This window comes from Coregonus lavaretus (genome assembly GCF_964263955.1).
Source record: "Coregonus lavaretus genome assembly, chromosome: 1".
Lineage (NCBI taxonomy): Eukaryota > Metazoa > Chordata > Actinopteri > Salmoniformes > Salmonidae > Coregonus > Coregonus lavaretus.
This window is the reverse complement of record NC_139988.1, coordinates 3,070,135-3,081,542: the sequence shown is the minus strand read 5'-3', so window position 1 is coordinate 3,081,542 and position 11,408 is coordinate 3,070,135. Positions and strand designations below refer to the sequence as shown.

The following is an 11,408-nucleotide window of genomic DNA, read 5'->3' as shown; positions in this document are numbered from 1 at the left end:
TTAGGAAAAGGAAAAGGGCCTTTAAAAAATAAGCAACAAGCTTTGTCCTCGCGCCAGGCAGTGTGTCTACCATTTCTCATTCACGAACCTCCTCCCTGTGAGTCTTGGCTAACATATAATCTCGATCAAAGATGATATGGAAGGTTTCTGTAGGCTACACACTAACACATTTTACAGTCTAACATTCTAGTGTAGAAGTGCACTACAAAACACAGCAACCAAAATGCATATAATGCAAAGAAATGAACACACACACACACAAACACACACACACACAGACACACACACACACACACACACACATCACACACACACACACACACACACACACACACACACACACACACACAGACACACACACACACACACAGGAGATAAGAATGAAGGAGGAGGGTGAGGGGGGAGGAGTGTTGACCAGACCACAGTAGAGTGAGTGGCCTTATTGCCATCTCAGCGGAAGAGAACACCTCCCACCTCCTCCTCTTCCTCCTCCTCCTCCGCCTCCACCTCTCCTCCTCTTCCTCTCCTCCATCCTCCACCTCATCCTCTTCCTCTCCTCCTCCTCCCCCTCCTCTCCTCCTCCTCAACCTCCTCTTCTCCTCCTCCAACTCCTCCTCTTCCTCTCCTCCTCCTCCACCTCATCCTCTTCCTCTCCACCTCCTCCACCTCATCCTCTTCCTCTCCTACTCCTCCACCTCTTCGTCTCCTCCTCCTCCACCTCCTCCTCTTCCTCTCCTCCTCCTCCAACTCCTCCTCCTCGTCCCATCTTGAGGTTGAGGTAAGGGTTAAGGTTTAGGATAGGCTTAAAATAAAATCTCAAAAACAACTTTCTATGGCTGAATTCAAACATGCAACCTTTGGCACCAGAGACAGATGCTTACACACATACGTCATCCACGTCCACATCACCCTAACAAAACCTAAACCTACTTGAAGGTAACAGCGCTCACTGTTGCCCCTAGTGGCCGGTTTCCAAATCATCTCCCAACGTCCTCAGGCATAGATGGACGTCGAATACTGACTTGTATCAAGGGTGACTTGGCTCCCTCCTCCTCCTCCTCCTCATCTCCCTTTCTACCTCTCCTTTCCATCAGACCTCCTTCTCCTTAGCACCCCTCTCCTTTCAATCAGACCTCCTTTTCCTTAGCACCGCTCTCCTTTCCATCCCTCCAGCTAACCAAGCTGACTGAATCCAGGACACATTCATATTCAACATCAATGCCACTCTCCGAAAATGTGTCACCTCTCCTAACTGTCAGCTCAACCTACATACGGTATCCGCACGTATGCACACACACACACACACACACACACACACTGAGAGAGAGAGATACATATTTCTCTCAGATTACACAGACCCACAAATAATTTGAAAACAAATACAGTTTTCATAAACTCCCACATCTATTGGGTGAAATAACACAGTGTGCCATCACAGCGGCAAGATTTGTGACCTGTTGCCACAAGAAAAGGGCAACCAGTAAAGAACAAACACCATTGTAAATACAACCCATATTTACGTTGATTTATTTTCCCTTTTGAACTTTAACTATTTGAACATCGTTACAACACTGTATATAGACATAATATGACATTTGAAATGTATTTATTCTTTTGGAACTTTTGTGAGTGTAATGTTAACTTTTTATTGTTTATTTCACTTTTGTTTATTATCTATTTTACTTGCTTTGGTAATGTTAACATATGTTTCCCATGCCAATAAAGCACTTTCAATTGAATTGAATTTGGGTGCGTTTGTAAAGCGCAGAATAACTGATGAATTTACGAACGCTCAACACCCGTTGAATATATCGGCCGGCGTCGGTAAACGTCACCAACGCTCTGGATAACATGAGAAGAGCCTAACCAGCTCTGCTAGGGCGAGTAAAATGGTCAGAGTGAGGTGTTCTCTCATTTGTATCTGGAAGTAGCTAGCAAGCTAGCCAACATTAGCCAGTTAGCTTGGGTGCTTGACTGCCTTTGTGAGGTCAGAAAGCTCGGATCAATCCTACTCCTTGGCCAGAGCGTCCAGTGTGCGCTCTGGAGTGCCAGATTAAATGTAGGAACACACCCTTGGAGAAAGAGACTGTCACGTTCGTTCATAGACGGGACGGACCAAGGCGCAGCGTGATATGCATACATGTTTATTTGAAACGAATAAACAACGACAAAACAAAAAACGAAACGAAACATGAAGTCCAAGGTACACATACAACATACCTCGCACGGAACAAGATCCCACAACCCACTAGTGCCAATAGGCTGCCTAAGTATGGTCCCCAATCAGAGACAACGAGCGACAGCTGCCTCTGATTGGGAACCACACCGGCCAACATAGATCTAGACCTACTAGATCGAAAACATAGAACTACACAACATAGAAAATCACACCCTGACTCAACAAATAAGAGTCCCCAGAGTCAGGGCGTGACAGTACCCCCACCCCCAAAGGTGCGGACTCCGACCGCACAACCTTTACTTAACAGGGTAGGGGCCGGGTGGGCATTCCGCCTCGGAGGCGGATCCGGCTCAGGGCGTGACGACCTCTCACTCTTCGCCTCCCTGTTGCGCCCCTGGTCTGGTCTAGACCTTGGCGCGTTGCTTCCCCTCTCCTTCCTCCCATTATACTCCAAGCCCTGTCTGGACCCTGGTGTGGGAGACCCCGAACCTGGAGAGGGGCTGACGTCTGGGTCTGGACTGGAGCCGCTGACCGGAGCTGGACCAGGCACCGGTGGAACGGACTACTCAGGCTCCGGACTGGAGCCGCTGACCGGAGCTGGACTAAACACCGGTGGAGCGGACTATTCTGGCTCCGGAGTGGAGCAGCTGACCGGAGCTGGATCAGGCACCGGTGGAGCGGACTGCTCTGGCTCCGGAGTGGAGCCGCTGACCGGAGCTGGAGTGGACCCCGGTGAAGCGGATTGCTCTGGCTCCGGAGTGGAGCAGCTGACCGGAGCTGAACTGGGCACCGGTGGAGCGGACTACTCTGGCTCCGTAGTGGAGCAGCTGACCGGTGCCGGACCAGGCACCGGTGGAACAGGCACGGGCCGTGCCGGACTGGACACACGCACCACTGGCTTGGTGCGGGGAGCAGGAACGGGCCGTACCGGACTGGCGACGCGCACCACTGGCCTGGTGCGGGGAGCAGGAACAGGCCGGGCCGGGCTGGCAACGCGCACCACAGGCTTGGTGCGAGGGGCCGGAACAGGCCGTACCGGGCTGGCGACGCGCACCACTGGCTTGGTGCGAGGAGCAGGTACAGGCCGGGCTGGACTGGTGACGCGCACCACTGGCTTGGTGCGAGGAGCAGGAACAGGCCGGGCCGGACTGGCGACGCGCACCACTGGCTTGGTGCGAGGAGCAGGAACAGGCTGGGCCGGGCTGGCGACGCGCACCACTGGCTTGGTGCGAGGAGCAGGAAGAGGCCGGACTGGGCTGGTGACGCGCACCACTGGCTTGGTGCGAGGAGCAGGAACAGGCCGGACCGGGCTGGGAACACGCACCACTGGTTTGGTGCGGGGAGCAGGAACAGGCCGGGCCGGGCTGGGAACACGCACCACTGGTTTGATGCGAGGAGCAGGCACGGGCCGTACCGGACTGTGGAGGCGGACTGGAGGTCTGAAGCGGAGAGCTGGAACAACCCGTCTTGGCTGGATGCCTACTTCCGCACAGTATGTGTGAGGCATTAGCACAGGACGCACAGGGCTGTGCACGCGCACTGGAATTACAGTACGTAGAACCGGCGCAGGATATGCGGGACCGAGGAGGCATACTGGAGACCAGGAGCGTTGAGCCGGCACACCCCGTCCTGGCTGGATGCCAATCTTCGCACGGCACGTGCGTGGTGCTAGCACAGGACGTACAGGACTGATTGGGAACCACACCGGCCAACATAGATCTAGACCTACTAGATCGAAAACTACACAACATAGAAAATCACACCCTGACTCAACAAATAAGAGTCCCCAGAGTCAGGGCGTGACAGAGACAGAGAGAGGGAGAGGGAGAGGGAGAGGGAGAGGGAGAGGGAGAGGGAGAGGGAGAGGGAGAGGGAGAGGGAGAGGGAGAGGGAGAGGGAGAGAGGGAGAGAGAGAATCCAGACCATCTCAAATTCATCAATCACATGACCTGTTTGTCAACATTATAGTAATGTTTGTTACAGTAATGTTTATTAATAGTTACACCGCTTTATACCATGGCATTGTGACATACTCCTTTCTGATTGGCATTCTAGAGTGTGCATTATTTCCCTATATATATTTGCAAGTTAGAATTCAATGCAATAGTTCATTTTTACGTGTTTTGTTTGCGCTGCTTTTGAAAGTCGAATTGAAAACAGTACTGGTATTGGTGAATTTGATTTTCATAATAGCAACCTAGGACTGATTGTCTGGTTAGCTAAACTAGCAAGTCTATTTGTTTGGTTACCATGGCAACTACTGTAGCTATCTTGTAAACTTGCTAGTTACTTCAGTAGATGTTGAACACATTTTTAGCGGCAAATGTGTTAAATTATAGCCATGGAATACAAGGGATAATCAACTTGGGGCTCTATGCGTTCTCTGGAAAATAATGCAACTCTGTGGAAGCTCAGTTCCGCTAGCGCGTCATGGAACACAAATTCGCTCTGACTATCTACTCCCATTCCAGAGCACTCTTTTCTGAGTGTGCCAGAGTGCAGAATAACTGATCAATTTACGATCACTCAACACCCGTTGAATATGGCCGGTGTCAGTAAACATCGGCAAAACATCATAATTAAATTGTTTTCAGCAGCACAGTTAGTCACCAATGATTTTGATAACATGAAAACAGGCTAACCAGCTCTGCTAGGGCGAGTAAAATGGTCAGAGTGAGGTGTTCTCTCATTTGTGTCTGGAAGTAGCTAGCTAGCCAATGTTTGCCAGTTAGCTTGGGTGCTTGACTGCCATTGTGAGGTCAGAAAGCTTGGATTAACCCTATTCCTTGGCCAGAGTGTCCAGTGTGCGCTCTGAACACTCCGAGAGCGAAATGCTCTGAATTTACTAATGTACAATCTGACAACACTCTGAATTTAGGAACTCCCAAAGCGCACTCTGAGTGCACTCTGGCACTCCAGATTGAATTCACGAACACACCCACTGTTTGACTGTAGGACTGTAAGGTATACACTAAGAAAATAGGGTTCCTCAAGGCTTCTTTGGGAAGGGTGATGGTTCTATGTGGAACCAAAACGATTCAAAGAACCCAATGGTTCTTTGCAGTTCACAAAAGGGTTCTATGCTCTTGTAGTGATAATTAAAATATCACCTGTCAATTGGGAACTGTTTAATAAATATGTGGTTCTCAATTCTCTCCTCAGGGACCCCCAGCTTTCCCAGAGATAGCACACATGATTCAACTTGTCAGTTAACACAATAATAACGCCTATGGAATTTTAACAATATAATATGGAAAACCAGAATTAACCTGTATATACCAGAATACTCTGTATGGTTCTAAAAAGAACATTTGAGATTGAGAAAGGTTCTTTTTAGAACCATTCTCCATAAAGGTTCTATAAAGAAACTGAAAAAGATTCTACAGTGCCTTCAGAAAGTATTCACACCCCTTGACCTTTTACACATTTTGTTGTGTTACAGACGGAATAAAAAATTGATTAAATTGAGATTTGCTGTCACACAATACCCCATAATGTCGAAGTAGAATTTAGTTCGTAGAACATTTTAGAAATGAATAAAAAATGAAAAGCTAAAATGTCTTGAGTCAATAAGTATTCAACCCCTTTTTTATGGCAAGCCTAAATACATTCAGGAGTAAAAATGTGCTTAACAAGTCACATAATAAGTTGTTTGAAGAAGGTCATACCAATAATAATTTTACTATTTGATTTTGAATTTTAAGACCGTTTCAATTATTACAAAAATATATAAAAACAATATTTGATAAAAGATTACTTTTGATCTTACTGCTACTAGCCCATACAAATGCATAGATTAACAAATTCACTACAATTAACTCTGTCCATAAGGTGTAGATAGTAAGTATAGACCGGAAGTAGAGGCCTGGGCATTGTTGTTCACTAATTTACTCCAAGTAGGGAAAGGATGGCGGGGTTGAAAAGTAATAAAGGGGAGTATATATATAAAAAACATGGGGGATTGGAAGTGATGCAGACAATTACATTGATAGAACATACAATCTATCTGCAATATTAAGCTGATCCATCCCCCACCCCCAAAAATAATAATATATATATATATATATATATATATATATATATATATATATATATATTTATTAATTTTTTTAATTTAAAAATATAATTAAAAAAAATATTCACTACATGGAACAACAGATGTTGTTTGTTCTGAAGTGTCTCTCCTATATCTGAGAGATATAAGAAAGATCAGGAAGTTTTTTTTTTTTTTTTTACATGTATTTAACCCCATATTTGTGGCATTAAACAGTCTCCATATATACTTCCATTAATTTTTCCAGCTGATAATGGGGGACTTTCAGACGAGTCTTGTGAAGCCAGTGGGTGTCCTAGAGCATAACAACTGACCTGTACATGTTTGTGAGAGTCTCACCTTTGCACAGAGGGGTGTGTAGCCCAAACGGTTTGGACACTACAGACAGAAGTTGGCAGATTGGCTGTACCAACTTCAGACGAGTCTCCTGACACTTGTGGAGGTCGTAGAGCAAAACAGAAAACTGTTCGGACGCTACACACAATTTTGTGAGAAGACCAATTTTCAGGATGTCTCATGGTCTAACAAACACCACTCTAGCTCTAGTTTACTCCAATTAGGTAAGGGATGGTGGGGTTGGAAAGTAATAAAGGAAAATATATATATTTTTAAAGGATATGTACAGTATGTATATGCGTATATGTATGTACAGTGGGGAAAAAAAGTATTTAGTCAGCCACCAATTGAGCAAGTTCTCCCACTTAAAAAGATGAAAGAGGCCTGTAATTTTCATCATAGGTACACGTCAACTATGACAGACAAATTGAGAAGAAAAAAATCCAGAAAATCACATTGTAGGATTTTTAATGAATTTATTTGCAAATTATGGTGGAAAATAAGTATTTGGTCACCTACAAACAAGCAATATTTCTGTCTCTCACAGACCTGTAACTTCTTCTTTAAGAGGCTCCTCTGTCCTCCACTCATTACCTGTATTAATGGCACCTGTTTGAACTTGTTATCAGTATAAAAGACACCTGTCCACAACCTCAAACAGTCACACTCCAAACTCCACTATGGCCAAGACCAAAGAGTTGTCAAAGGACACCAGAAACAAAATTGTAGACCTGCACCAGGCTGGGAAGACTGAATCTGCAATAGGTAAGCAGCTTGGTTTGAAGAAATCAACTGTGGGAGCAATTATTAGGAAATGGAAGACATACAAGACCACTGATAATCTCCCTCGATCTGGGGCTCCATGCAAGATCTCACCCCGTGGGGTCAAAATGATCACAAGAACGGTGAGCAAAAAATCCCAGAACCACACGGGGGGACCTAGTGAATGACCTGCAGAGAAATAGGACCAAAGTAACAAAGCCTACCATCAGTAACACACTACGCCGCCAGGGACTCAAATCCTGCAGTGCAGACGTGTCCCCCTGCTTAAGCCAGTACATGTCCAGGCCCGTCTGAAGTTTGCTAGAGTGCATTTGGATGATCCAGAAGAGGATTGGGAGAATGTCATATGGTCAGATGAAACCAAAATATAACTTTTTGGTAAAAACTCAACTCGTCGTGTTTGGAGGACAAAGAATGCTGAGTTGCATCCAAAGAACACCATACCTACTGTGAAGCATGGGGGTGGAAACATCATGCTTGGGGCTGTTTTTCTGCAAAGGGACCAGGACGACTGATCCGTGTAAAGGAAAGAATGAATGGGGCCATGTATCGTGAGATTTTGAGTGAAAACCTCCTTCCATCAGCAAGGGCATTGAAGATGAAACGTGGCTGGGTCTTTCATCATGACAATGATCCCAAACACACCGCCCGGGCAACGAAGGAGTGACTTCGTAAGAAGCATTTCCAGGTCCTAGAGTGGCCTAACCAGTCTCCAGATCTCAACCCCATAGAAAATCTTTGGAGGGAGTTGAAAGTCCGTGTTGCCCAGCGACAGCCCCAAAACATCACTGCTCTAGAGGAGATCTGCATGGAGGAATGGGCCAAAATACCAGCAACAGTGTGTGAAAACCTTGTGAAGACTTACAGAAAACGTTTGACCTGTGTCATTGCCAACAAAGGGTATATAACAAAGTATTGAGAAACTTTTGTTATTGACCAAATACTTATTTTCCACCATAATATGCAAATACATTCATTAAAAATCCTACAATATGATTTTCTGGATTTTTTTTCTCATTTTGTCTGTCATAGTTGACGTGTACCTATGATGAAAATTACAGGCCTCTCTCATCTTTTTAAGTGGGGGAACTTGCACAATTGGTGGCTGACTAAATACTTTTTTTCCCCACTGTATGTGTATGTATATATATATATATATATATATATATATATATATATATATATATATATATATATATATATATATATATATGTATGCGAGAGAAAAAAAACGAAAAAAACATATGGGGGATTGGAAGTGATGCAGACAATTATATTGATGGAAGTTACAATCTATCTGCAATATTAAAGCTGATCTACCCCCTAAAAAAACATATGAAAAAATGAAAAAAATGAAAAATAAAAAGATTTACAAAAACACCACTCTAGCTCTGTCACCTTTCACCGCAGATGTGGACGTGCGATATAGGTGGATAAGGTGGGTTGAGAAACATCCAATACAAAAAAACTAATATCTCTAGCTTAAATTGACATATTTTTATGGGGATGTTTTTTTTTTTTTTTTTTGCTAATTAGGGGGGCACGGAATCTTGGGTTTTTTAAGTAATACTGCAAAAAATATGGCAAAGACATTAACTATCTGTCCTGAATACATAGTGTTATGTTTGGGGCAAATCCAACACAACACATCACTGAGTACCACTCTTCATTTTTTCAAGCATGGTGGTGGCTGCATCATGTTATGGGTATGCTTGTCATCGTCAAGGACTAGGGAGTTTTTAGGATAACAAGAAACGGAATACAGCTATAAGCACAGGCAAAATCCTAAAGGAAAACCTGGTTCAGTCTGCTTTCCAACAGACACTGAGAGAATAATTCATCTTTCAGCAGAACAATAACATGCTTACCAAGATGACATTGAATGTTCCTGAGTGGCCTAGTTACAGTTTTGACATAAATTGGCTTAAGAATCTATGGCAAGACTTGCAAATGGCTGTGTAGCAATGATCATTAATCAACTTGACAGAGCTTGAAGAATAAAAAATAAAATAATGTGGAAATATTCACAATCCAGGTGTACAAAGCTCTTCGAGACTTAACAAAAAAGACTCACAGCTGTAATCGCCGCCAAAGGTGCTTCTACAAAGTATTGAGTCATGGGTGTAAATATTTATGTAAATTAGATATTTGTGTATTTCGTTTTCAATACATTTGCTAAATTATCGAACAACATGTTTTCCCTTTATCATTATGTGGTATTGTGTGTAAATGGGTGAGAAAACAATATATTTAATCAATTTTGAATTCAGGCTGTAACACAACAAAATGTGGAATAAGTCAAGGGGTATGAATACATCTGAAGGCACCAAAAAGGATTGTAACCATAGGAGAACCCTTTTTTGGTGCTACATTTTATGTAACCTTTTTTAATGGTTCTTCATAGAACCTTAGGGAAGGGTTCTTTATAGGACCATGCAGGTGCTATTTAGAACATTATGAACATGGTTCTTTATAGAACCAAAAAGGAGAAACCACTATGGCTACAAGACCAACAACCCTTATTTGGCACTACTTAGAACCATTTTTACTTTAGTTCATCATAGTGCAATGTATACGTACTCTATATCGCCCCCAGGTGGCCAGCAGTGAGTACTACGCCACCCCACACCACACCATACACCATGTAATCCTGTCTAATCTGTCTGTGGCCGCCGCACCACAGAGCATCTGGAGATAGAGCAAATCTGAGACGCCATGGAGGGATGGAGGGAGGGAACTATGCTGAGGCAGACTAAAAAGGGATGGAGGGATGGAGCTTAGCTACGTCAGAGAGAGATGGAGAGAGAGAGCTGGAAAGAGGGACACAGAGACAACATTTAAAAAATGGGAATAGATGGACATATGAAGTAGGCTACAGTAAACGGTTCAAGGAAACTATAAATATTGTATTGCTGCAAATAAAATAAAATATGTCTCCAATAGACAAGTAGCTCACCCCAGAACCTGGACTTGATTACGGTGAAAAGAGCTGCAAGGGGCCACAATAAAACCATATCCAATCAGCTGTAGTGGCATTTGATATACAAAAAGCTGAGCACCAAATAAAACCCAAAATATATATTATACATATATAAATATATTGACCAAAAATATAACATATCTTTAATAGACAACTAGTTCATCCCGGTAATTTGGCTGTAAGAAGTAGAAAGAGGGTACTAGGACCCAGATTAAACTCCCCCAAAATAGCAGGAAGATGGTGACGGCATGTGTCATTCATTGTGGTTCTGTATGACTGAGTTAGTAGAGCTTGCACCGCCAGGATCGTGGGTTCAATTCCCGCTGGGGCCACCCATAGGAACATTTATGGACACACTACTGTAAATGGCTTTGGATAACTAATTGGCATACAGAGCAGAGCTCTGTGTTGATGGTCAGAGTACAAGGATACTTACTGTGGCCTGCCCGTAGCAAGGCAGCAGGCCATCTACGGAGGGCGATAGGAACGGAATGGTGACGCTTGCCCCCATGGTTGAGGTGAATGTGGTGGAGGCCCTCCATTGCTCCTGTGGCCCCCACTGGTGGCCCAGAGTCAGGCCCCGATCCGGCCACACACCCCAGGGCTAGAGCAGTCATCCAGAGAACCAGGCCGACAGGGAAGACCGACGAGGTCAAGCCCCAGCAGTAGGGCTCCTGCCTGGGCCTCGAGGGTGGGGGGGTGGGGGATTGCTGTGTCCTCCAACCTCCCAACATGATTCCCTGAGAGGCCAGCGAGGCGAGTTGAGTATCAAGGACCTTAGTGATGAGCCCGACGGCCCATAGTCCCCTTAGTTGCCAACCCAACGCTCACAAGCCCCAAGACACTCACACTGCTGACCGACCAACAAATCCACAGAGAATCCACTGCAGAAAAGAGTCAACCACGGAATGAGATTGGCAAAAGAAAAGAGAGCCTTCTTGCTGTTTTTCCAGTAGGTTAGGAAATCTGCAAGGGTACCAAGGGGACCGTGGAGGAAGTACGATCATTCATTGTGGAAAAAACAAGAGAGGAGGAAAAAATATGCACTGAAGAAATTATGACACACTCCTCAAACA

At 44.6% G+C, this 11,408-nt stretch overlaps 1 protein-coding gene across 1 annotated transcript in view; it reads right to left on the bottom strand.

Moving 5' to 3' along the window:
• LOC311118953 (neurexin-1a-beta-like) overlaps positions 1 to 11,066 on the bottom strand; it is a gene marked incomplete at both ends in the record, with an annotated part of 435,621 nt that extends 424,555 nt beyond the window's left edge. The window contains one exon of the mRNA XM_084157689.1: positions 10,769 to 11,066. Within this exon, the coding sequence (XP_084013815.1) occupies positions 10,769 to 11,066 (298 nt within the window). The remainder of the gene's footprint in view (positions 1 to 10,768) is intronic.
• Between the last annotated feature and the right edge of the window lie 342 nt (positions 11,067 to 11,408).